Here is a 27,032-nt window from a genome sequence, read left to right as displayed (position 1 = left end):
AGCTCTGTATCTGAGTCTGTTTCTACATTAGTTGTTAGTTTATTTTGTTCATTAGATTCCACATATAAGTGAAATCACATGTTCCTGTCTTCTCAGAGAAGACTGGCTTATTTCACTTACATAATACTGTCCAGGTCCATCCGTGTGGCTGCAAAGGGAAGATTTCCTTCTTTTTTTCATGGCCGAGTAGTATTCTGTGGTGTATGTGGACTACAGCCTTTCTGTGGCCTTTGTGATGGAATGCCCCCTTCTGAGTGAGCCAGTGATTCTCCCTGGTCCCGCGGGTGGTACAGTCTCACACTGGCATTCCAGCCAAAGAAGTGCCCCCTCATGTCCCTGAGAATGAGAATGGCCTCCCAGTCCCCGCTGCCACTGCTTTCATCATCGGCAGGTTAAGCACCTGGGGTGGGACAGTTCTCTCTCTCTCTCTCTCTCTCTCTCTCTCTCTCTCTCTCTGTGTGTGTGTGTGTTTATGTGTGTGTGTGTGTGTGTAGTATCTAATGTGCTGTAGACACTTAGAATCAACCAAAAACCAGACCCTGCCCAATGGGTTAGGCAGCCGTTTTCTTTGGGTCTAAAGCAGCACGCATACCTTATAGCACATGGACCACAGTTGATGTCCTTTGTGTGTTTTTTTAAACTATACACCCACCCTGACAGAGGTGAGCAGATGGGAATCTTGAGCACAGAGTAAAAGAAATGGAGAAAGCTCAGCAAAAGCTGGGTCCCCCGCCCAGGATGGAGGGGCTCTGTGATCGGGGGCGAGAGGACGGGGCGGGGGGTGGAGGGTAGGCATGGGGGAACCATTCCCATCGTAGTGAGGAGAGCAGGAACTCCAAAAGCAGGCAGTGCCTTCATGGATGCTCCACTGGGGTTTGGGCCGTGGTGGATTCTTCATATATTACAGTGACTTTAATTAAATACACTGTGATCCCAACTGAGGGTATTCTAATTAGCTGGGTCAGGAACAAATTATGCTCCCTCCTTCTCCAAATGAAAACATCTACTCGCTTCTGCAGGCAGAGCATGTCCTTGGCTGACTAGCTTGCCCAGTGGAGTCCTCCTGGGCCTCTCCAGCCCCACCCCCTCCTGCTGCTTCTTATTAAGCTGCTTCCAAAGGTGGGATTCTGGGGAGGGGGCCAGTGCTGCCCGGGAGGGGGAGGGCCTCTGGCCCAGGGTCAGGGCGGTGACCCCCTCACGGCCTGGGAAATGACCAGATGGTGTGGAGAAGGTCACAGAGGTCAGGCTCCGGCTGCGAGCTTTGGGTCCCTGTTTGCACCAGGCTGGACAGCCTTTGAAATAGCGAGTGAAAACTTACAGAATGTGGTGAGAACAGGATCTGTCACATGCAGGTCAGCATCAGGAGACTCGGGTGGTGAGTGCAAGTTTGGGTTGGGATGTCACCTTGAAAAGCAGGTGTTTCCTGGCAACTGAGCAATAGTTTGTGTGTGTGTGTGTGTGTGTGTGTGTGTGTGTGTCTTGGAGAATGAACTTGAAGTGCAAACACAAGCTTGGAATTTTGAATGAGGCTTTTGTGCAAGTGAGAGAGGACCCTAAAGGCTCCCCAGACCAGGATCCGTGGGAGAGGCCATGGCCGTCTACCCTCCTTCCTTCTGTTCCTCCCCATTGTGGAGGGTGCCCGTTTCCCTTCCCAAGGGGCTCTCGGTGGCAGAACAGAGTCCGGGGCCACACAGAGAGCGCCGATTGCCACCATGAGCTGGAGTGCAGACTGGCTCTGGAACATCTTCCTCCTACCAGTTGTTAAAGCAGAGTCCACCTTACGATGTTCATTTCATTAGGATTTACAAGTGCTGTCCCCCAGAAGCCCAGGAGCATCCGGACAAAAGACATTTGATATCTTGACTTCCACCCAGTTCTCTTTGGCCTGGTATCCTTTCTTCTGGCCCTGAGGCCAGAAACCCCAGCCATTTCTAAAAGAACCCTCACGTCCATATTAAACGTGATGTTTACGAATCAGTGCCTTACTGGGAGGAAGCCCTGTTTCATGGGAAGGTGATGGGACCTGGGGGTCAGGCTTTACTGATTCCTGCTGTGTTTGCAGACTTCATGGTGTTACCACAGTCCCTCAATTCGATGGAACTTGGTGCTTTGGATTCCGTGGTTATTTCTCCAGTTGTCTTGCATTCATGCAGTTTTTGTTGAGGCAGAATAAGTGTGCTTCTTGGTGACCAGGACCGCAGTCCCTGGTGCCTGCACCTCGGTCCCATGCTCATCTCGTTCCTTATATCATCCACTGGGCCTTCTCCTGGGAGACAGGGCTGTAGCCTTGGGAACACGGTGCTTCTGTGCGGCTCATCCCCCTGAAGTTCTCGGCGAGGAGCCTTCTCTCAGAGGAGGCAAATGGAAGATAAACCATGAAAAGATAAAACAGCTCAAATTTAATGTTTTTATTTATTTTTACTTTTATTGATTTCAGAGAGGAAGGGGGAGAGAGAGAGAGAGAGAGAGGAGAGAGAAAAAGAAAGGAAGGAAGGAAGGAAGGAAGGAAGGAAGGAAGGAAGGAAGGAAGGAAGGAAAGAAAAGAAAGGAAAGAAAGGAAAGAAAGGAAAGAAAGGAAAGAAAGATCAATGATGAGAGAGAATCATGGATCGGCTGCCCCCTGCACACCCCACACTAGGGATGGAGCCTGCTACCCGGGCATGTGCCTTGACCAAGTATCGAATTGTGACCTCCTGGTTCACAGGTCGACAATCAACCCTTGAGCCATGCCGGCCTGGCAAAACAGCTCAAATCTATCTCAAGAAAAGTAGCTTTTTATTTTAAGTTGTTGCAATTTCTTGAAGAGTTAACAGTGAGCTCACTCCTTCTTTAAACGCCTTCTGGTTGGGCCATGGCACTTGAGTAGCCGTTACTGTGGAGACATTAGCAAGTTCCAGGGCTCTGCACTCAGTGTGTTCACTCACCCACTCTGTGGGGAAGGGGATATTGGTACCTGCAGAGCCCTCCACGTTCCTACCTGCGGACTAGCTGCGCCAGTTCACGTGATTGAGGGCCTTGGCCTCCTCCGCACAGTGATTTTCTACGACACGTACTCGGTGTATTCATGTTGCCTCTTCCGATACAGTGCAAACGTGCTCCTGGAACTTGCACACTCTTTTGCTGAATGTTTGACGTGCGCCTGTGAGCAGATGAGCCTCAGAGCTGCGCCATTCGATAGGAGGTGCTGGTGGGGCCTGGGTGCTGTCAGTATTGGGCCCCGTGCCGGGCATTTCAGCTGCTCCGTGTTCTCGGGGCCTCATTATCACCTGGACCAGCCACAGTTGTCAGGGTGTGGGCATCGAACGGGACGGGCGCAGGGCAGGCGGGGAGCAGCAAGTTGACTTCCGAGGCACCTGCTGTGTGCTCTGTGCAGCGACGGGGACCGGCTCCCGGGACGGGGGTGGGGCTGTGGGCGAGGAGGGAGAGAGGGACAGGTGGTGACATGAACACAGACGCTTCCGTCATCTGAACTTCCTCCCCCACAGGGATTCGAGAGTCGGGGTCTGGTCCTCTCCTTTCCATAGACGAGCTGGCTAGCCTGGGTCAGGCACTTACGCTTTTCGGAATTGCTTCCCGTGCTCTCGGTGTACCAGCAGGAGAGCTCCCGTCTCTCCTCCCGCGGGTCCTGGGGAACGAAGGGATGGCCTTTCTCTGTACCCAGAGCCAGCGTGTCCATTCCCTCCCTGTTCCCAGAAAGGGCCCGTAGCTTTTTTCATTCTCAAAGAAGCATGAAAATGTGGTCAGTGTTGTCCTTGGAAAATCGTTGTCTCCTCTGAGGCACGGACGTCGTCAGGGCATCAGCGACTTGAACCCTGTGTGAGCCCGCCTCCCGCCAGCGCGTGGGCTCCCAGGTCCTGGGATCAGTGCTGTGCCCGCACAGACCCCACACAGAGTGCGGTTTTGACCGTCTGTGCAGGAAGCCAGGTGACCTTGAGATGTTGGCACGGAACTCGCCGGAGAAATTTATTTTTCTGTCTTTTTTAATCCAGGAGAAAACCTAATTTTGAGTTCTCCCAATAGACTGTAGTTCTTAATACAAACGCTTGAACCTTCTTCCTTGGCCTGTGTTACTGAACTAGGCGGGCATCTGTACAGGCCCGGTGACCTTACGGACTGTCACTTAGACTAGCTTTTGCTAAGGGCCAGGTAGCTCGATTTTAGGCTTTGCAGGACCTCCAGTCTCTGTTGCAACTGTTCAGCTGTGGTGTTTTGAAAGCAGCCCTGGACGATTCGTGTCACATCGGTGGCTGTGTTCCCTTAAAACTTTATTTCCAAAAAGTAGTCAACAGGTGGGATTGGCCTGCGGGCTGCAGTTTGCTGACCCCTGACCTCCATAATGCAGGCCGCTGTGGAGATTGGAAGGGGAACCTTTCATTACTGGGCCAGGAACACCGACAGGATGAGAAAGGTCCAATCCATCCGCATTTTCAGCCCCGTGAAAAGCCACGGGAGAGGACGCTGGGGGACACAGGAATGCGAGTCGGCTTGCTGCTTGTCCTCGGGGAACTGCTGGAGAAGGCACAGTGGAGCGGGGAGAGACGGGCACAGAGCAAACCCTCTAAGGAATCCTATCGGGCTGCAGCCAGGACGGCGGTGGGCACAGGGCGGCGGGCTCAGGGCGGCGATGGGCTCAGGGCGGCGATGGGCTCTGAGTGGCTAACCCCAGGCATGTCCGTGTTCTTTGCCCCGGCAGCACCTGCAGCAGCACGAGAGCGGCGTGGAGGGTGAGAGCTGCTACTACCACTGCGTCCTGTGCAGCTACTCCACCAAGGCCAAGCTGAACCTCATCCAGCACGTGCGCTCCATGAAGCACCAGCGCAGCGAGAGCCTGCGCAAGCTGCAGCGGCTGCAGAAGGGCCTCCCCGAGGAGGACGAGGACCTGGGGCAGATCTTCACCATCCGCAGGTGCCCCTCCACCGACCCAGGTGAGTGGTCTCGCCGGCCCGGAGGCCTGGGTGGGCCGCATGCCGACCTGTGTGCGGCCTCCGTCGGTGGGTGCGGCTGGCCCTCGCATCCACGGCTGACCGCACAGGCGGCCCTTGTATCCTGGAAGGAACATGCATGGATGGTTGCGTTTTTTAAAAAGGGGACTTAGGGCCACTTTGATTCTGCTATCACAAGCCACTGCCCAGGGAGCCGGCCGGCAGTTGTCCTGTCCCCATCCCCTAACGGTCTAGTACACTGTGGATGCAGCGTGTTGCTTCACGTTGTGCATAACCAAGTGCCAAGTTGTGTCGTGTTCGATATTGAGGACAGTCCGTTGGTGGCCGTGCGTCTGGTCTGTGAGGAGTAGCTTCAGGTAGGGTCAAAACAAAGACTGGTTGCAAACATCGTTATTATATTTGAAAGCGACCCCAGTTGCCCCGTGACTCAGTGCCGCCTGTTACTTCACGGAGCCAAGACCTCCACCCCCCGTCCTGTCAGCTCGCCCGCAGTCACCTTCCCCGCACCCCGGCCTCCCGTTTGTGACTCACACCCCTGCGGCCTCGCTCGCTGGAATCACCCCTCTGCTGTTCCCAGGCTTCCCATCCCTTTCTCTCCACACGGAAGCACAGGACAGCGTGCCTCTTGAGAAACAGTAAAACAAAGGCCCTCCCTTAGCCCCCATCCCTCCCTGCCTCCAGGAGCTGCAGGACTCTTGAGGGACTGTCCTGGTGGCTCCTCTCCAGCTGCACCTCATGCCGCCTCGGCCTGTGTCCTGTCATCACACCGCCCTGGAGAGGGCCCTGGGCCTTGGGCTCACCCACCCAGCGCTCCCTGCTGGCCTGACCCTCCCCTTTCTGTGGTCTTGGAAATTGTTGCCAGGCCCCTCCTCCAAGCTCCCTCCGTTCTCTGGGCGCTCAGGTGTGTTCCTTCCTCGTCCTCTGGCTCCTCCTGACCGTCCTCCTCCCCCCATGTGCTGGCGCCCTGGGGTTAGGCCCCGGCCCTTGGCTCCCAGCCTCAGGAAGCTTTAAGCAGGTCCTGGGGTTCCCACTGGTGCCACCTCGCAGGCTGAGCTCACGACGTCCTGTCCACACTTTCCTCCCAATGGCTCGCTGCTGAACGACCTGGTCCAGGTGGGGACTCGGGGCTGCCTTCTCCCTCCACCACCTGCGGCTCCCTCTCCGCCTGAAGCCGTCGGGGCTGAGTGGGGTTTCCAATCTTAAGGTTAACAAATTGCACATTTGTAGAGCTTTTAAAGGCAAAAATTACGTGGCCCTTATGAAAAATGGCGTGACCCTCCCTCATCCCGTTCCCCTGAGCAGTGGCTTTCAGGTTTTAGTTGGATTTTTGTTCCTTATTTCCATATTGATGGACATGCTTCTATTACTATTTTTGATTCCCCCCCCCCCCCCAAGTTTAAGGCATCTCTTGGCTTTCTACTCAGGAAGATGGCGATTTCACTAGCATGCCGTTCTATAAATCCACTCACTCGTACCCGCTCACCCACACCCCGTCTGCAAACACACACACACACACACACACACACACACCCATGCTCCGCATACACTCACACACGCACACTCTGCACCTACACTTCCCTGCTCCCCGCCCCCCGCACTAGTCCCCCCCCTCACTCCCCAGCCCCCTACACGCTCAGTCCTCTCCTCCCTCTGTCTTCCAGTGTGATTAAATAATAATTTGGGGTTTTATTAATATTCAGTGTTTTCATTATTCTAACTCTATAAATATTAATCACAGCTGAGCCGTGTAGAGTTTTATAATTTCATTTACCTACTTGTACAACTTTTTGTTTCCCTGGTTTTCTAGGTACCTATGATTAATTCATGGCTCAGCCTCCCCAGAATGACAGTTCCCGATCTCTGGAGGCCCTGCTGTTATCAGTTGTGCTGGGGGCCGCGTTTCCTCCTGGAGGCACCACTACTCCTGGCCCCGTCACCCCACTCTCCACATAAGGGGGACTGGATTTCCCGTGTGATAGGCTGCACCCCCCTTTGAGGGTGTGTCCCCCCACCCCCTCACTGGAGTGGCTCAGGTTTCCTATCACAGTGGAAAGGCTAGTCGCCCTGAGTCAGGGTGCGTCATTGTGTCAGGAAAGAGCTGTTGGGCACCAGGATAATCTGTCATCTCCAGGTCCCTGCAAGACTGTCCCCTCCCACGTGTTTTTCAAATTCCTGTTCTGGTTAAAGTCCCGCTGCCTTAACCCACGGAGTCTACTTCGCTTCTTGTCTGACCCCATCGCTCTGTGTGTGTGGGGGGGGTGCTCTCTGGAGCAAGGAATGGGGTCCGGTACCCAAGGACACGTCTGTGCCTGAAGACTGGGACCATTGTGCCATCTGGCTGTGGGGTCCCCAGTCCCCACTGGGGCATCTGCCTCTGTCTGCCCCTGCCACCCCCCATTATTCCACTGCCCAGTCACTTCCTAGGAGTCTCCTTCCTCCACCTCTTTATTTCAGAGCTGGGGTTTTCTTTTTCATGTCCTTTTGCCAGCTCTGCCTATGTCATTGTTTTAACCTTCTGTTAAAAGCTGGTCCCTCCCCCCTCAATTCTTTCTTTCACTCTGCTCAGAATCCCCTTTTTATTAGTGAGGTGCCCCAAACTAAATAGTGTACAGCTGCCATTTCACCCGGGGTCTGTGGGCTGGAACAAACAGTGCCCTGTTTCATAATGTAATCCTCCTATTTATGCAGACCGCGCTGGAATGGCTTTCTTACACCATTGCCTTCTGGGTTGCTCTCATGTAATGCGTATTAGGGTTTCTTTTCCCCCTGAAGTGTATGATAGACTTCCTCTCTGTATTTCAAAATCCTTTTGTATTGCCTTTGGCCCGCAGTCATGTTTTTGATCTCTACCCACCCTGCACCCCCCTTTAACCCCTCTCCCCCCGGCTAAATTCATCCTCCTTACCAATGACAAAGAGGCAGATTATTAGGTGATGTTCCTGTTGACATTAACAGTAACGTGGTGCTGTTTTGGAAACTCTGTTAAGAAAACTCACCTTAAAATATATCATCTCCCTCTCTCCTCCCAAGGGATTGTCTCTTCACAACTTCTTGAAAAAATGTCTTCAGTGCCCTGGCCGGTGTGGCTCCATTGGCTGAGCGTGTCCAGTGCCCTGAAGGTTTGCTGATTTGATTCCTGGTCGGTCGGGACACACGCCCGCCTGGGTTGCAGGCTCATTCCCCAGGGGGCGTGCAGAAGGCAGCCGATCAGTGTTTTGCTCTCATGTCGATGTTTCTCTCTCTCCCTTCCTCTCTCTCTAAAAATCAAAATCTTAAAAAGAACGTCTGGAAGAAAAAGGAAGTGGTGGCATGGAATTAAGTAGAAGATCAACAACTTCAGATTTTGTCCACAGACTTTATAAAACATCCCCAGTTTTCTCCTCAAACATAAAAATGAGAACCTTACTCTTCAGCTAGAGAAGTCACTCCTGTAGCGAGAGGGAGTCCGGGAGCACCTTGTGAGCCCTGCCTGCTCTGGCTCTAAGCTGCATGTGTGTTCAAGGTTGCCTGTCTAGAGTGTTCGATTCTGGTGTTCCGATGCTACCTAGTTAAATGAGAGCGTTCTCTCCCCCTTCCTTCCCCTGTTGTCCACGTACCAGAAAGTTTTACCGAGAAGCCACCGGGAAGAACTCCCTTTCCTTTTCTGAGCTCAGGACCTTACGCCCGGGCTCCTGTTGCCGTCCGTGGAGCGAACTCTCGGATAGGTCCTTCCCTGTGATGACAAAAGTGTCGTCTTCTCACATTTTACTTGTTAACATAAGCCAACACGTTTTCCAGTCTGGCAAGTCCACCATCTAGCCTGTCAGTCGCCATGGACATGTCAATGTGAAGGAGGAGGAATTGCGACAATCTCCTTCGCCCTTCACCACTGGCCATGGCCAGGATTTCCGCCTGCCGCTGGCCACGTGACCCCCAGACATGCAGCATCTTGGTCCTGCCCTGCACCACAGGGCCCAGTCTCGGCTGCCAGCAGGGTGCTCATCAATAGGCCATCCTCCCCTACGTGGTCCTGCCTGTGGGCAAGCTTCACCCTTCCCTCAGTGGGCAGGCCGGCCCATACTGTGTTGTCTTTACCTAGTGTGACGGTGTTTGTGGTTATGCTTCACATGCATACACGTGCACGCACACACACACGTACACGCACACACACACACGCACACACAGCATGGGCCTTCTCACTGTAGACATCGCTTGGAAGTACACATCTCAGAGAACAGAGAGTAACCTAACCCGATGAGATTTCCCCACCCCAACGTTATTATTATTGTTTTGCATCCGAATCTTTAGGTTATTGGCTTGCATGTATTTTTCCCAAGACCAAGTCATGGCCCTATACTGTGTTAGGAGTTGGTCTTGTCACTCCATCTGCACACACAGGTGAAGGTAGAGGAAGCCCGTCTTTCAAGACGAAAAGCTCTCGTAGGTGGGTCCCGGGGAGGATCAGCTTCCCTGTGTGCCTGTTAAAGAGGTGTTTCTGGCTGGGGGAGGGGGAGGGATTCTTGACTGAGCGCCTACTGTGTACAAGACTCTTGAGTTCTTGGCGTGGATACAGTGGTGAAGGCACCAGCTCAGGCATTCGCGGCCAATGGCGGTGACTCTGTTTACAGAAGGCCTGCTCATTCAGAGTGCAGGAGACGCTTGCTTGGCGCAGGAGACGGAATCCCCTTTCTGACACAGCTGTGGTGCTCCAGGTAGTGAACTCCTGGGTCAGGGAGGCAGGGGCAGCTTGCCAGGTGACGATGTGGTTTTGGTGACAACTTGTCCTGAAACAGTCCCCAGCGTTGCTCCATGGATCACTTTTTTGAACCAACTTTCAGGGAGTTCTGTTTAGCTTGGAAGCTTAAGGGGATAAGAACATGTACTGTTTTTAACTTTCTCATTTGACTTTGTTTTTATTTTTCCAAATTGGCCGAAGGCTGCCCTCTAAACATGAACTATGTTACATTTTTTTTTTTTGGTACATAGCTAAATTATAAGCAATTTCAGTGTGACTTTTCTCATAGCACTAAAATATGTTGTGGCCAGTTCTGTAATTCTGAAGCATTGTTTTTATAAAACCAAAGCTATGTTCTTTTTTTTTTTTCCTTCCCTTTTTACTGTACATCTTGTTCACGGGGCTTGGGGAAGGCATGGGGGTGATGGATTTCTAACCAGAGAAGTTACATGTAAAAGCGCATCTGAATAGATTGGGGTGCCTGGGATTTTAAGCCCTTATGGAGGAATGAAGGAAATACGGCGTTATCTGTAATAAATACATTCCCCACTGAAGGGCTGTCTGGCCAAGGGTTGCAAGCATCAGTGTGTTTTTTAGAAAGGTGCTTTACAATGCAAGAATAAAGAGAGACCATTGTGCATCAGATGAAAGAGAATATATTGTTAAATGAAAAGGGGAATTTGCAGAATAATGTAGAGGTTGATTCCATTTTTTTAAAGTATTTTCTTAAAGCTTTAAAAATAGCCATTCTAAGCAAAGTCAGTAATTGGCATATCTGGCTGGTTCTTGGGTGGCATCGGTTCACGTGTATGGAGCCTCATAGAGCTCAAGCGCTGGTGAACCTTACAGGTAGAGACCTCGGCAAAGTCACTGCTGATCCACCGGGAGCGCACCTTGGTTTCTTTTGTTCATGGAGGTAGTTTTCTGCCCGTCAGTGCCCGGCACACGTAGTTTGATTACTGTCTGATTCGCTTGCGTTTTGCATCTCCATGAAGAGGACAGGAGTGGTTCTCCGGGTGTACACTGTCTTGTTTTTCTGTTGGATAGAGTTCCTGATTTGCCTTAATTAGTCCTCTAACAATCTACAAAGGTCAGTGCCAATTGCCTGTTCATTTGCATTTGTAATTGCGATGGCTTCTGATTACATATTCCTGTCTTAGTCCTTTCTCTAAGTATGTGCTAGTGTGTCCTCTTCTCCTCCGCCTCCCACACCCCACACCCACCCATGTACCAGCCTGTGTGGGAGCCGGGGGCCTGACTCTTTGTATAAGAAACCTTCGTAGGGATGGCCCAGCCTTCCCTGGCACCTTGCAGAAGCTGTTGCCTCTAAGTCAGGGACATAACGAAGTCAGAGTCGGGGAAATGACGTCGATGCCAGGCAAGAAATCTGAGAGCCATTATCTAGCAGCCTTCTTGAACTGGGTAATTAAGGGCAATTAAACTTTACTGCCGACTCTCTGCAGAATATGCTAATGACCTGGTCTGTGGGAAGGTGGACATGTGCAGGGTGCTGTTCCACTGTGGTCCCGTGCTGCTGGGCTGGAGGGTCCCCCAGAGAGCCTGTGACATCACCTGGCGATGGGACCCGAGTCCACACCTGATCTCCTTCCTCTCCGCCTCCTCAAGGGGAGACGAGCATTGGCACGGAGACTTGCACCTTCTAGAGATTGTCCGAGACGCGGCTGCCGCAGCTCGAGTCGCAGTGGTTCTCACTCACCCACCCTCTCGTGTTCTAGCTCCCATTCACTAGTTGCTTTATTGTTATGGGATGATCAGAGCCACCTGGGTTTTCTGTTTTATTTCAGTGGGTGAAACTGGAGGGTACACTGCCCTGTGTGTTGGCATGTGTACGGGATATATTGCCCGGCCAGTTAGCCTTTTTCTTGGTGGAGGCTTTAGATGATCTCCCACACCCTCCCCTCGGGTAGCGACTACTGTGTGCCCTCAGGGCCACCCAGCGCTGCCCACTCTCTTCTAGCGAGGGTGATACCAAGTGACAACAAAAAAGAAAAGAAGAAAGGCACCTGCTGGCGGTTACGGGAATTAGAGAGACTGCGTGCGTGTGTGTGTGTGGGGGGGGGGGGGGCGGGGGGGCGAGGGGGGGCAGAGGGGGGATGGTGAGCCTTGGGGGTCCCCTGTTTAAGACTTTGAGCATGCCAAAGAGCCCAGGAACACAGGGGTCCTCAAGGGAGACATAGGATGTCAAGTCACACCAAGTGCTGTTTTAGTGACACCTTTATGCCAAGTCCCCTTGGAAAGGGGTCTCCAGGGAACCTGGAAGTCTGAAACTTGACTCTCACGTGAACGTGGATTGCTGGCCAGTGAGTGGGTGTGTTTCCTGGGTTGGAGTTTGGGGTTCTGTGCCTGGATTTCACCCAAGGGGCGGGGCCTGGTGGTGATGACAACGGCAGCGGGACACAGTGGCCATCACCTGCTGTCCTCGGCCCTGTGTGCAGGCCCCTCCTCCCCCCTCTGCGCTTAACCCCTCCTTGGCTGCCCAGACGTATCTCTTAAGAGAAACAGTGGCTTTCGGACTGTGCACAGCATCCACTTCTCGGGCTGCGTGCATCCTCTTCCGAACCTGTTCCTGACCTTGGTGGGGGCAGGGCGGGGAATGGAACGTGCATCTCTTTGCTACAGAAATAGCTCAAAGGCTGCTGCTCAGCCTCACAGATGGGAAGGAGCCCCCTTCAAACTGTGACCCAATTACGACACTCACAGTCCCGCATGGTTTTTCCGAGCGTTGACTAGCGGTGGAGAGTGTGTGGCCTCGCCGGTCCGTGGAGCACGCCCACGGGTACCCGGTGCCTGGGTTCCCAGGTCCCGAGAGCAGCAGGGAAGTTTCTGCCGGTTCCCCACCTGCCGGGCAGCCACAAGCCACACGTGGCTATTTAGGTTCAATCAAAACACACAGCACCCAGTGTCTCTGCCACAGGAGCCAGATTTCAAGTAGTTGATCGTGACCTGTGGCTGTGGCTGCCTCGGTGGGCGGTGCAGGTGTATAGAACCGCCAGCACGTTCTACTGCACAAACCCGTTCCTCACAGGCCCGATTTCCAGCCCGCCACGCCGGGGTGGGCGGCCTCCCCAGAGGGGCCTCGGCTTCCGTTGTAAAGGCGGTGGTGCCTGCCGGCCGCCTGCTCGCTGCCACCTGCACCAGGGGCTGCCTTCCTGTCTTCCCGACCCTCTACGTCCTTTTCTCTGGGTGGATTCATTTTGGCTTTGCCACCCCGGCCTGTCCCATGAGTGGTGGTGAGGGCGTTGGAAAGGACTCTGCAAAGCTATTTCCTGCAGAGTGGATGCTAAAGGGCTTTTTATAGTTTTATACCTCAAGACCATCTTGAGACCTTTTGTGTATATGTTAGTAAAAGGAGCTCTTTATTGCTTTTAAAAGATCCTGACCTCTGCTTTAATTAGAATATTAAAAATTGGACAGTAAGTGATTTTTCTTGGAACAGGCCTGTCGTTTCAACTCGAAATTTCTTCCAAAATTATCATCTTCTCACAAAGAACCCCTGCGCGTTGCTCTGACCGTTTTCACTGGTTTAAAGTTCTGCACTCGGGGCAGATTCTCTTTCCTCGTGGACTGCCCTCATTTGCTGGGGCTGCCGTAACGAAAGACCACAGACCGGGCGGCAGGAACAACAGGAGCTGATTCGCTCACGGTCCGGAGGCTGGAAGCTCGGAGCCATGTGCCGGGCAGGGCTCGGTTCCTCCTGGGGCCGCTCCCCTCAGCTCGCCCTGGGCCGCCCTCGCTGGTTCTCAGCGGCTTCTCCCCGTGTGCACCCCCTGGTGCCTCTGCACGCCACACTCTCCTCTTCTTGTGAGGACACCAGGCAGGTTGAGTCAGGGCCTCGTTTCCACTTAATCGCAGCCTCAAAGGCCCTCTCCAAGCCCAGTCACATCTGAGGTGTGGGTGTTAGAACTTCAACACGTGGATTTGGGGAACACATTTCTGTCCACCGCCTGCACTCTGACACCTGAGGCCAGCATCTGTGAAGGAGGCTGGGATGGCTGTGTTGGTGGCACAGGAGAGGGGAGGCGGGAGGGACGGGTGAAGCCTCTGGCTGCGGGGTCAGTGCCCGCCAGGCCCCGCCGGGCTTTGGTGAGGGTCTTGGCCGGTGAAGAATCAGAGCAAAACTCACTGGATTTGTGGGTGGGGATTGACAGCCCCCCGTTTTGTTTCTTTCTGTGTTTGGGGTACAAGCTCTCCAGAACTGAGCGCTGACACAGCCTTCACTGGCTCTGGGACAGAATTCTATAGGAGGAAGTGGGGGGGCTCCTTCCAGAGGATCTGGTTGCTGGAGGACCTGAGGGTTTGTTTCTCGGTTTACCTTACTGTGCCGGCTGCTGCAGGCTTGCCGTTATTTAAAGATCCTCCTTCGTACAGCGTTCACGGAGTACCCCTGCTTCCCCCGTGTCCGCACGCCCAGCCCTGATCTTTCCCTCGGCTGTTCTCCGAAAGGGCTTTCCTTGACCGCAAGAGCAGAAAGTGAAGGCGCTGTCACCCCTCACAGGTCCTGGTCACTGGGTCCCACTGTTCCGGATCGTTGTGCTTGAGCCACCGGCGGGCATTGGCCGCCATATTGGGCAGAACAGGTGGAGGTCACTTCCTTCCCTGCGGGAGGTGCTCACGGCCGCCTGCTCCAGGCAGCAGGCTGCGACTCAGGGCAGAGCTGGGCCTGGTGCAGAGGTACCCTGCCTCCCTGCTGGGGTGATGGGCTAATCCTGGACTGCAGCGCTTTGCTCGGGATGGAGTCTTCATGTCCAGAAAGGAAGGTGACCTATTGCTGATCCTTTCCGGACAGAGATGAAGAGCTCGGCCGGGGAGGGTGACTCCTTGTCCTGCACACATGAATGTGTCCTAGGATGGCCGGGCACCACACATGGACGTGTCCTAGGATGGCCGGACACCGCTCTGGCTCTGAGAAACCTGCCAGCAGGGAGAAGTCAGTCTGGGCTTTTCCCTCCCGTAGCGGGCACAGATACACAGTAAACAGTGCAGAGTTAGGTGTGCAAGGCGTGATAAAAATAGACCAGGTGGGGCAGGTGAGCTGGGCGCTGCTTTATATAAGGTGCTCCTCTGAGAAAGGCTCTCTCCGGAGGTGACATTGGACCTGAGAGGGCGACGGTGAGCGGGAGCGTCCAGACAGAGGGCCAGCACGTGCAGCCCTGGGGCAGGTTGGAAGCGTAGGGAGGCGGACAGAGGCCCGAAAAGGAGGCGCGACGAGGCGCATGCTGGGAGGTGTGGTCTGAGCGGGGTGTGGGGATTAGGATTTGCCCCCATCAGGAATGGAACGGTGTGAGCAGGGGAGGCGGCAGTGTGACCTCCACTATTAAGGTTCCTGTGGAAACTTGACTTGCATGTCCACCGTGGTTCAGGAGTGAGTTATCTCGCTCTCCCTCACCCCATCAGCCCCCCAGAAAATCCCCCACCCACCCAGGCGGGAGGAGAGGGGGTGCCGCAGTGAGCAGCCTCCCTAGGAACCTTGGGAGCAGCAACCACGCAAGTAGAAGGGGCCCTGTTGACCCTGAACTAGGTAGGAGCCGCTCCCTGGGATCCCCATAGCTTGGGACCTCTCTACTTCAACCCAGGGGTCAGCAGCTTTCACCCTTCTTCCCCCCAAAAAACAAACCCAAATCCTTTCCTGATGCTCATCGCCTAAGTGTGAAGCACAGGGGAGACTGTTGTCCTTTTGACTTGAGGGTGACTTGTCTATACTACAGTGCCAACCCCAAACTCAAGAATGAGGAGCTGGCTCTGGCCGGGGTATGTGTTAGGATGACGAAAGCAACGTCAGACCCCTCATCGCCCCCTGCCCTGCGCCTTCTGAGGGGCACCCACATTCCGCGGAACATCTACAAGATGGCGATGTGTGGTTCCAGGACAAGCATTGCATTTCTCTGCTTCTGTTGTAATCCCAAAGGAGCCCAGGGCCCTGACAGCTTTGTTCCCTGGGTGTCCCCAGGGCTGCGTGTCCAGAGGTCATTGTCCCACTGGGGAAGGCCTCATGACCCAGCTCTGACTTGCGTGTCTAGCCAGCTTTCAACAGACAGGCCTGGTGGAGCTCTGCAGCCATTTAGTCTCCGTGGACCTGTGCCCAGGCCCCGGGCGCATCTGAAGACTCCCTCAGAACACTTCAGACCGTGGAGATGTGTGCCACACGGTCCTATTTTCTCTGAGCTTCCCTTTCATGAGGAATGTAGATGTGTGTGTGTGTGTGTGTGTGTGTGTGTGTAGATGGTTTGCAGGCACAGGGCTTCCGGTCCCTCCTGCAAGGCAGTATTGCGCAGCTAATTGGGAAATAGTGGTTCCTTTTCAAGAACTATTTTGACACCACTCCTCTCCCCCCTTCAGGGCCCTGTCCCCTCGGGATTGTCAGGCTCATGTTGAAAGATCCCTGGAGGGAAAGAGGCTGGTATATATCATGGGTATTTGGAAAGAATGTTTTAGCCACACCTGGCTGCCGTGTGTGAGGACAGATTTAATTTATTTTAAAAATCTGGCCACAGGCAGTCTCTTCTGTTTGTTTCCTTCGGGGAGAAAAATGGAAGAGCAGCAGCAAGCTGTGGTTTGCATTTGTTTCCTTCCAGATAGACCAGCCAGCAGAAGAGAGATTATCTCTAAAGGATATGAAAGGTTTAATCATTTTAATTTTGTTTTTATTAAAGTTTATCATAACTTTTTTTCCCCATCGTGCCCTCGTAGAACAGAAGGGAGAGAAGAGGAGGTAATATAAATACACAAACCCCAAGCGTTTGGTTAATAAAACTCCCCTAAGGGGCGGCGCCAGGGCAGGAAGTGGTGGGAGGGCTAAGGACAGCAGGCCGACCAAGGCAGCACTGAGACATGGCCAGCATCACACAAGCTTCCCGTCTACCAGTGCACGCGTGCCGTGGGGGCTCCGGGCTTTCCTTAGAGAGAGAGAGGAGCCCCAGTGCTGGCGCATCCTGTCATGGTTCTCGAGTGGCCTGCGTCCCCAAGCCGTTTCCAGCCCAAAACGTCCAAGTTCACGGAGAACAAAAGAATTGACATCAGTTAGATCCTCTTACCCTTGATCATAACAGTGAAATATTTAGACCCAGATATTCTGAAGACTTGCTGCAGACCAAAACCTCTAAGGTTGTATGTATGTGTTGTATGAAACAGCCAAGTTGGGGTGAAAATAGTCTTTGGTTTTTTAATAGAAACACTGTCCTATAATTTATGGCGAATCAGTAGATAGGTGCCCGGCCATCCTAGGACCCTAGACTATTAGGCTTAGGGAAACCATAAGCATCAGTGATAATGGAATGGCAACGAGGAACCTACCGTAGTGCCCTGGATTCATCACGAACAAGCCCCATGGAATGTGGATTCTTACTGCAAAGGGTCATTGTGTTGTACAAATGCTAACTTACGCTCACTGTTCTTTCCAACCATCTTTTCAAGGTTACTCGGTGGCAATCCTTGCGTTGAGAACACGGGCATGTTGAGGTTTGCAGCTTTTTGTTAAGGATTTATTAGTATAAATGCTAGTTTATGTGAGAGTATAGAAAAGAGTAGAAGAAATGACCCCTGTCTGTCATATTTTGGGCGCTCTCTCTCTCTCTCTCTCTCTCTCTCTCTCTCTCTCTCTCACACACACACACACACACACACACACACACACACACGATTAAAAGGATCTAAGATGATTGCCAGTTATTACCAGGTAGTGGAGCAGGACAGTACACATCCTGGGCCTTCTGAGGTGTGAGGAATTCCTGGGTTGGATGGCTGGGAAAGCTCCAAGAGTGGGCTAACTCTTCCCAGAGGATGATGGGTAGAAGCAGGTGCAGTAAGATCCCAGGGGTGTTGGGAAGTTCAGGAGTGTGGTAAGGGGCCAGTGAACAGCCATTCCAGCTAGGGAAAGGGTGGTGGGCAAGGACCACATTCTGATCCCATTTTCTTCCACCTTTTGTATCTCTCCTCCCCTGTCCCCTCACCACACCCATCTGCCCTCTTGAAAGCAAATAGGATTGCAAGTGTGAACATCATAGATGTATTAAAAACAAATACCTAAATGCTCCTGTTTTTCCTATAATGTCGTAATCAAATTCAGCGCCTAAAGAGAAATTTTTACACGTTGGACCCTGACTAAAAGAAAGACTAATAAATAGAAACAATATATTGATTTCTGGGCTATTTGTGTTGAGGTGAACTGCAAGGGCTGGTGAGAGTTCTGTTTCTATTTAACATTTTCATTAGTAGCTTGAAAACAGTAAATAGCAAATGAAATGTGCATACAATCTAAAATATTTATGCAGTAATATGTATAACTGCATATATTTAAGAATAGAAAATACATAATTGGACTACAGATGTTAGAATCGTACTGTATTTTATGTATACTTCTTTGAAAATTATTTAATTTCAATACAATTTCAGACTTACAGAAAAGTAAAGAGTTAAAAGAATTCTTTAGCCAGATTCCTGAAATGTTAACCTTTTACCACATTTGTTTTATCAACCTCTCTCTCTCTCTCTCTCTTTTCTTTCTCTCTCTCACACACTTTCACTCTCTATACATGCATAAGTAGAATACACACATACACACATTTACATTTTGTTTTCTGAATCATTTCCTAGTAAATATCAGACATGGTGCCATTTGATCTCTAAATTGGTTAATGTGTCCTTCCTAAGAACAAGTGCATTATCTTTCATAGCCACAGAAAAGCTATCAAAACCAGAAAATTAACATTGACACAAATCTACTAGGTAATCTGCAGATCTTGTTTAAGTTTTCCCCATAATGCCATTTATATGAAAAGAAAACTGGAGGTCACAAGTTGTATTCAGAGCTCCATCTCTTTAAGTCCTTCAACCTAGAACAGTTCCCCAGTCTTTCCTATGTCTACAGTGTCAACATATTTGATAAGTGCAAGTTATTTTGTGTCCTTCAATATGGGGTTGCCTGACGTTTCCTTATAATAAGAGCCAGGCAATGCATTTTGACAGAAATTATAGATGTTCTTCTTCTTATGCATTGTATCAGGAGGGACATGATATTAATTTGTCTCTTTATTGATAAGGTCAACTTTGATCACTTAGTTATGGTGACAGTGATTACTTATGTGATGAATTAGTAATCATGGTGACTAGTATGTTATCTATTGTAAAGTTACTATTTTCCACTTTGTAATTAATGATATATAGTGGAGAGATAACATTGTGTCTGTTTAATAAGGAATTGATCTTTACATGGGATTATTTGGGAAAATATATGCTAATAAAATCAATAGGTAGAGCTATTTGGCAAAAAGGGGGGGGGGAGTAATATGGTTACTGAAGGTGAGTTTTCAAGCTTATATATGACTTAACAGTTTCTAGATGATTAGGTAATTCAGCAGACCAGAATACTGAAAGAAAGGAGAGAATTTTCAAAATGCTCTTGGCCACTGATAGCGGAAATGAGTAAAGAATGGTGAGCTTTGAAAACAGCCAAATAAATGATTACAGAATAAGAAGGAAGAAAAAGCATTAGCTTGGCCAGAGTAGCAGGGTCTTAGGGATGTGGACGATGGGACATGATGAGTCTGAATTCATCCCTGATTCCCTTAGTGAAGGAACAGGAGCACCTCTGGTTGCCCTCGGTGCCCTCTGTGTGAAGTGGGCCCCGGGCCCGCCCTGCCTGGAGGGGTTGGTCTGTGTGGAGGGGTTGGTGTCTGGGCGCTGGGCACGGAGGGAAAGGTGAAAGTTTGGAGTGCTGCTTGCTGTTCTGTGTTTTTAGTTCCCGCCAGACTTGCAGTATTTTTTAATGTAAGAGCATTTGATTAGCTTTTCATTTTCCTCTGCTAAAGCCAGGACAAAGTCTGGGTCCTTGTTCCCTTCCTTTCCACCTGCTCCCCCTCCTCCGAGGGCACAGATGAGAAGGCCGATCTTTGTCCTGGGCTGGCTCAGAAGGCACCGCCTCGTCTTCATCTTCCACTCTTTTCTCTGACTTGCTTTGGTGGAAATACAGTCTTCTGATTTTTCTTCTTCTTGCATCAAATCATTGTCAGCTTTCTCTCCTGTCCATTCTTAGAATTCCTGCCAAGCCCCATTCTTACCTTTCTTCCTTTCTGGAGGTAATTATTCCTGCTTTCATCTTCAAGGCCGCACATACAATAGGGCCTATCTCCTGCCTCCTTAGGTGAACAGAGGTCTTTTGTGCCCGAAGGCGGGACATGCTCTGTGCCCTGGGGAGCTGGCTGTCTAGCAGGAGAGGATTCCTAAAGAGACCACTGGCAGGGGCTGGGAAACCCGGGATGTGCTGATGTGCTCATGCGTGAAGGGCGCAGCGCAGAGTGTGAGCAGGTGGGGGACAGACGTGAGGTCCGAGGGGGAGGAGATGGAGCACATTCTCCGTGGGAAGGGGAGCCTGGACCTTCCTCGTGGGAACAGGGAACCGCCAGACACTTGCACGGGCACGTGGCGTGACCTCGCCCTGTTTCAGGCTGGCTCTCCGTGGAAGAGGGGGGATTTGAGGGTGGGCTAGTGGCATGAGAGTGGTGGTAAGAGTGAGGCCCTTAATGCTGTTTCGGGGCTCCCTCTGGGAGAAACGGGGGGAAGCAGCTAAGCTGATGGTGAGGCATCCGGCTGGGCCCCTCGGTGGGTGCTGATGCTGAGTGGAGAGAGCAAGGCAAGGAGCAGGATGGGTAAGAAAGGAGCACAAAAACCATGTTATCATTGAACCCACACATCCCTCCCTCATCCCCCTCTTTTCCAAATGATATAATGCTTAATGCGTACCACAGTCTTCCACATGATTGTGTACTGTTATCTCGGATTGTTCCAGAAAGATGCGATATTTAATTCTTCTTACTGTGCATTGCTAAAGTTGTACCTCTGGGAAACAGGGGCCTGTATGGCCCTGGTCCCGGGTCTACCCAGCAGTGCCGTGCTCCCATGGGCGCCGTCTGCGGGTTCCTGCGGGTCCCTCGGTGGGCCTGGGTCCCGTCCCACACACTGATTCTCCTGTGCCCCCCACCCCTGCTGTTGCCTTCTTCCTGTCCCTATAGACATTACCCCCTTTTTGAGGATTAACAAGAACTGAACAGAAAAGCCACCTGAACAGGTCAGTGTGTTGACCAGGAAGGAGTACAGGAAGTCCTCTCGCCGCGTCAGCGGTAGGTTTGGGGACTAAGCAAAACAACATCTAATGAAACCAGTTTTACCCAAGCTACTGGATACACACAAGAGTTGAGTTCCGACGACGGCATCTCATCAACGATCTAACAGAACTGTTAATCGAGGACCTGCTGTTTCATCAGAAGAAAACGGCACCTTGAGAAAAAAGTGCCTGGTCGTATCCGGTGCCACTTCTCCTTCGTTTCTGCAAAAGCTCACACTCTCCCCGGATTCCCTACTGCTCACTTTGGCCAGAAATTTGACAGGAAATGACTACATGAGCAGAAACAGATGACTCAACTAAAATAAACGAGGATCACAGGTGTGAACTGGCGTCATCAATCAGCGGAGGAAGAGCTGAACTGCACCGGGGAGGGCAGGGACCACATCTTTCTGGAACAATCCGGCGATGCTCCTTGTGGCCTTCGATGTGGGCATGTCTGGTCCCTGAACTGCGTGTGTGTGTCCTCTGAGGGGAAGGGGACACACTAAGAAACAGTGCCCGTCCTTCTCGGGATGACACCTAGTGCCCCTCCAGGGCCCCGGGGCCTGTGCTCTGCCACCGAGCGATGCCGTCTGGACTTCCCCGCCTGCCTACAAAGTGCTGGCTTTTCTAACGTTCGTGCCACCGCCCCCTCTGGGTTCGCACACGATCTGCTCCCTGCCAGCCTTCGCTTTGTGGAGTGGATTGAAGGGTGTGCTTCTCTCGGCCGGTCACAGATGACAGGTGTCTGGGACACTTGGGGCTGGGCTAAGGGTGCCGATGGGACAGTCTCGTGCTGGGTTAGTGAGACGGGAAGCTGGACCCTCGGCCGGTACCTGGGAAGCATTCATGTCAGCGAGATGCATTCTAAGTGCATAAGCAGCTCCCCTTCCATTTTATCCGTCCACAGTGACCTCTTTGTTCCTTCGTTTCTCCCTCCGCTTTGGGCATCTCTGGGCCGGAAGCATCACGGTATCTTTTTGGTCTGCAGCTTTCTGTGGAGTGGGCGGGGCGGGTACTGGTTGAGCTCAGAGAGGCCGGGTCTTTCTCTCCCAGCAGGCTGTCTGGCGTCGTGCAGCATCTTCAAGGTGGCGTTTCCTCTGCTCTCGAGGCCAAGGGAAGCCCTGCTCCAGAGTCCATGCTCCAAACAGACACCAGTGGCAGAACCATGTCCTGGGCCCTCAGGACACATGGCTTCCCTGCGGGACGGAGACATCGGGCAGATACCAGGGCCTTGGTCAGAGGTGGGGCTGGGAAGAGCCAGCCCTGAGGGTGGAAACACTCATTTGTTACAGGTTGAGGTGCCCTGACCACAGGGTGACCTGCCTCCTTGGCCAGTGATGGGTCACAGGAGGCCCCTTCATCTCAGCAGCCAGCGCCCGCCCGGCCTCTCTTCCTGTTTCCCATTCCTGCTCCGCCAGCTGGGTCTTGCCTCCTGCCCTTGTGTTGGCACATTGGGTGGGGGCGGCGTTCACTAGCGAGCAAGCCGAGCACTGTGCTCACAGGAGGCTGTCATAGCCCAGGTGTCTGGCGTGGACAAGTACAGAGCCACCTGTGAGAGGGGAGGCTTATCGGAGGCTCGGACAGCCTAACTCAGGGCCGAGGGCTTGTTTGTAACGTGAGAACTCACCTGGATTCCGGGATGGGACCTCGAATGCCACAGACGCCTTCTCCATGGGCCCCTCCCCCTCCCAGCCTGCCTGGTCCCCGTCTTGTCATTTGATCGCAGCTCTGCCTGCACACCTGGCAGCCTCCCATGGAGGCCTTGTGGTGGGACTCCTTCAGGTCCCGGGTCCATTTCAAGAAGGTAAAGCTCTTGTAGGTTCTAATGCTCACGTCCCAGCTTCCACTTAAAATAGCTGATGAAGGTTGTTCAGCTGGTCGTCGCTCTCTGGAGGGTAGGAAGGGGCAGGCTGGACTCTTTAAGGCAGCCCAGTGGATAGGCCAATGTCTGCCTCACTTGCACCTGCTTGGGCCGTCCCGGCGTAAACGCACTCATCCCATCTCCATCCACAGCTCCAGGGTTCTGGGGGAGCCTGCCACTTCTCAGGCAGCAGCATCGCAACTTACAGACCGAACCCCACTTCCATTGGATTGCCCCAGGACCCGTCTCCAAATGGCAACATCTACATGTTTCCAAGCTGCTTGCCCGTGGGTGACAGATGGCTGTCACTCTTGGCTCGGATCCTGCTTATGCCACAGTGGTTGTGACTGAAGTTGGCAGTCCTACTGTGCGCCACCAACCTGACTCAGTAACGTGGGTGGCCATGCGGGGAGGCCCAGGGGAACATGGGCCATTTGAGAGGTCAGCTGCCTGTCGGCCAACATCATGTGGCGCTTCATTCCCAGGTTTAGAGAAAGGTTTCTACATTCTGTGTATGTCCCAATGCATGACAATCTGTTGCTGAGATCTAACGCTTGACGTACTGGAGTGGCACAGGAGGACTTCTCGTCCTCTCAGGACATGGGGAACACCCCTCCCAACTACAAGCAAGTGCATGGAGCACAGCACTTTGAGCTGCCACGTGATTGAGGCGGCCGTGTTGGTACATGTGCCTTTGTGTATTTAATGAAGCTTCCTCTGTGCCAGGCATCTGTGAAGCCCTGGGGACATGGTGGTGGGCACGGGTGGCAGGCTGAGGGCCCAGCTGTGCAAAGGCGCTGGGGCAGAGGCGAGGCCGTGCAGTGCAGACGGTGTGTCCTGGGGAGGGAGAGGCAGGTGGCACGGATCACCAGGCTCCCCTTGTAACAGGCCCTGAGTCGGGTTTGAATGCTGTGGGAGGAGTTCCCCAGGGCCTGACGTGGCCGGACCTGCATGTAGGTCACGGTGTCCCGTTTGCCACACATCCCAGTCCTCATAGAGCCGACCGTCGGGGGCGGGGGGGAGGGCACAGGATACAGTTACATCTGTTCTTGTGTGAAACTGTAAAACCAGATGGACTTTCACTTTCACATTCTTTGATCTTCTGCATCTCGGAGGTCTCCTTTTCCAGATAGAACTGTCTGTGATGGCGCCCAGGCCTGAACTGGGTCTGCAGGGGAGCACTTGGGCTTCCTTCGAGGGTGTCTGCCTCGGCGTTGTCGTCCATCCTCGTCCTGGGGGTTAGGTTCCCTCTGCACTGTGACAAATGTCAGGGTTTCCACCAAGTGCTTAGAGGAAAGATCTAGCGCCCCTTCTCGTGGCTGACAGTCTTCACGTAGAGATTTGACGGTGAGGACGGGGACTTGCCGTGTGACAGACAGCCTGCCTGCAGCAGCACAGCCCTGTGTCCGTGGGGACGTTAGGTGCCACGGCGCTTTCAGAAGAGAGGCGTGGGCACAGCAGAGGACCCGGGTGTCTGCCAGCCGCCGGGCGCTGGGCCACTCCTCTGAATGGGAAGGGAAGGGAAGGTGCAGAGAAAGGCACAGCCTGGCAGGTTGCTGTTGACCAGGTAAGAGAGAAGCTGAGCAAAGTGGTCAAAGTGCCGTCTGTGACGGGAAAACCCTGAGGTGCTGCGAAGCCGACCTTATGTTCTGATGCAGAGATGTCCGTTTTTTGTTGTTGGGGTGAATTTTTGAGAGACAGAGACGTCAGAGGAACAGCCAAGCTTGGGCTGAGATCTGGGGGGGAGGGCAGTTGAGGATTCGGCCACATCTGCCTGCTTGTGGGGGCGTCACAGGGCGGCCGCTCCCGGTGACTCAGAGGCTGTACATAGTGAAGGAGGTGGAGAGGGACACCTTTGGTGTTTGTTAAATGATGACAGGAAAGGGGGAAAGTGAACCTGGGGAGTTTTTTATTGTTGTTGAAATAGGTGCACCCTCCCATGGGAACATGGTAGCGGAACATGCAGGCCATCCAGGAATGACAGCTGGAAACAGGAAGGGGAGGGCCCTCCCAGACCCGCCCCTGTCAACCTGCCTGAAAGCTCCATGCCCCTCCCTCTCTGCACAGAAAGTTGTCTTTCTGGCTGGGAATCTGAATCTGTTAAAGATGATCGGCGACGAGACATTTACTTATGTGGGGAACTCGGAGAGGGAGGCCGGGGAGGGGGGGGTGGGGAGCGGGCGGGGGGAGACAGGGCATGAAGTGCGGCAGCTGCTGGAGAATGTGGCCCTCCCAGGCGTCCTCATGGCGGAGAGGCGTGGAGAGGAGAACGCCCACCCCTTCAGAGACGCCCCGTCTCCTTTAAAACAAGCTGCTCTCCTTGGGTTTAGTTAGTTACCACCTGTGTCTGTCAACCGGCCTCTGAGGGCCCGGCTTCAGTCAGGAACACGGTGGGAGCGGGCCCCTCCCTGAATAAACTGTGACTTCAGGAACACGAACCACCAGCAGCCAGACAGCTGGTTCATGTGTCCAGAACCAGAAGTGGCCACAGCCAACTGTTCCGTGTTCCCTAACGGGCGTCCTGACACGTCCTCGCACAGCCGGGCGGCTCCATGAGGACGGAAAACTGGTGCCGGCGAAACGTTCCTGCCCTGAAAGGCCTGAGTCGAGTGAGGACAGCGAGCTGGAGCCTGTGTTCTCCTGTTGAACCTCACATGAAGCTAAGGCTACATTTAAACGCCCTCTCGGTCTTTATTTCCCTCCACGGGAGACAGAAGAAAGTTTGGGTTTGTAAATGGACCAACAGATTTCCAGAAAAATTTTTTTTGCCACCACTGTAAAAGAGAAGTTGGGGAGAGAAAGCCCATTTCCTCTTTTGCCCCCATGTGGTCTCCCTGAGGTGATCATGGTTGTCATGGAGATCCACGCCCACGGACAGCCCTCTGCTCCACTTCCACCCACAGAGGATGGAATCCAGACAACTGCCTGCCTCTGAGCGTGCGGAACGTGGCTGAGCTGGGGAGAGGGAAACATGAGGAGGATTGGCCCCAGGGTTGCTAATCTGAACGGAGTATTTCTGTGGAAAGGAAGTCACCGTCATGTTTTTGGTAGAAATGCCTTTCTGTGGCTTGCTTAAAAAAAGAAAAATCACTGACAGATGAGAGCTCGGTTCTCATTTTGGAAACGTGAGTCATGTTGCCTCGTTGGAGGGTCCGTCAAGGTGGGGGGGGGGGGGGGCGCTTTCGGAGCACAGAGAGAGCCAGCAGGAGAAGACGCGGAGGTCGCCGGGCCTCGCCCCTGCAGCGCCAGCCCAGCCCTGTCTGCCAGCTCGGGGGACTCAGGAGCTGTGTGGGGGTGCAGGCTGAGGCTGACGTAGATCTCGCTTGCTTATCTAGGTTAGCTCCCCGAATCGGCCCTGTGTGGATGGGCCTGAAGCTGGCCAGGAGGCCCAGCTAGCTTTCAGGAGGGACCCGGCCCTGGTAGCTGGGCAGAAACATGGCCACCAGTGGCTCTGCCCTCTCCCTTGCCCGGGCTGCGGCAGCTCGTGCATAAATGGGGCAGCGTGTCCACATCTCTCCTTCCCTCTGCACAAATTGGAAACGACTAACCTTGCCATATTTAGTGCAGCGCTAACGGCCACTCGCCTCTGAGGGGTAATCATGCAGGCATAAATTCGGAAAGTTGCTAAGCTATGAGCAGTCTTATGAGCATTAAAAGTGTCCTCTTTGCCAGAAAGGTCATTCATAACTTGGCTACCCTGCTGATGTACAGCCAGCGATATTGATTGATTAATGTATAAAAGCACCGGGTCCATTTGCTTCTGTGAAAGAGAATAAAGTGCAGTCGACTCTCTCTTTATTTTCACCTCATCCTTTTGTTTGAAGGACATTTCCCCCCTTCTTTTTGTTTTGCCGACTAGGTTTAAGGGGGTTACAGAAAGCCAGTTTCTGCCAAGTAATGTGTTCACAAAGGGAACATTGATTCACATCAGTGTCGCTTGAATTACCCTTAAAGGTTTGCCAAGGAGTTGCTCTTATTTAACCTTCCGTTCGCGAAGGAAGAAATAAATAAATAAATCATAAAGTCAGACTCGTGGCTTTGCATTTAGCTTTGGACTGGATCTAAAAATCATTTCTTCCGTGGCCGATGGTGGTGAGAGGTAGTGTGCAGAAAGGCCCTCGCCGGTTTTGGGGGTGCTGGGTGGGGACACCAAGGGAAGTGAGCCTACCCCCTTGCCGCCTGCTGGAGCCTCCTGGGTACCAGATCCTGGAACGGCCTGGATTTACTTCCAGCGCAGAGATTAGTTCTGATTGGCTGCCTCGCATTCAGGCTGAGGCGCTCTGGTCCTCTCTCCCTAGGCAGTTCCCGTAGGCAGTTCACACAATCAGGTGGTGCAAACAGCAAGAAGAAAAACCTTCCTTTGTCTGGAAGATGACAGATTCTGGTGGGGAAGGC

General features: G+C 52.8%; 1 protein-coding gene across 4 annotated transcripts in view; it reads left to right on the top strand.

Moving 5' to 3' along the window:
• Positions 1-27,032, top strand: part of ZFHX3 (zinc finger homeobox 3) — a 253,984-nt gene that overhangs the window by 155,599 nt on the left and 71,353 nt on the right. For all 4 annotated transcript variants that reach the window (XR_011468919.1, XR_011468920.1, XM_070398745.1 and 1 more), the window contains exon 4: positions 4,694-4,925. Coding sequence is in view for 2 of the 4 variants with exons in the window: in XM_070398745.1 (XP_070254846.1) it covers positions 4,694-4,925 (232 nt within the window). In the remaining 2 variants the exon portion in view is untranslated. The remainder of the gene's footprint in view (positions 1-4,693; positions 4,926-27,032) is intronic.

This window comes from Myotis yumanensis, unplaced genomic scaffold, assembly GCF_028538775.1.
Source record: "Myotis yumanensis isolate MYYU_CA2020_CCGP unplaced genomic scaffold, mMyoYum1.0.hap1 SCAF_18, whole genome shotgun sequence".
Lineage (NCBI taxonomy): Eukaryota > Metazoa > Chordata > Mammalia > Chiroptera > Vespertilionidae > Myotis > Myotis yumanensis.
Note: the sequence above shows the minus strand (reverse complement) of the source record. Positions and strands in the feature narration are given on the sequence as shown.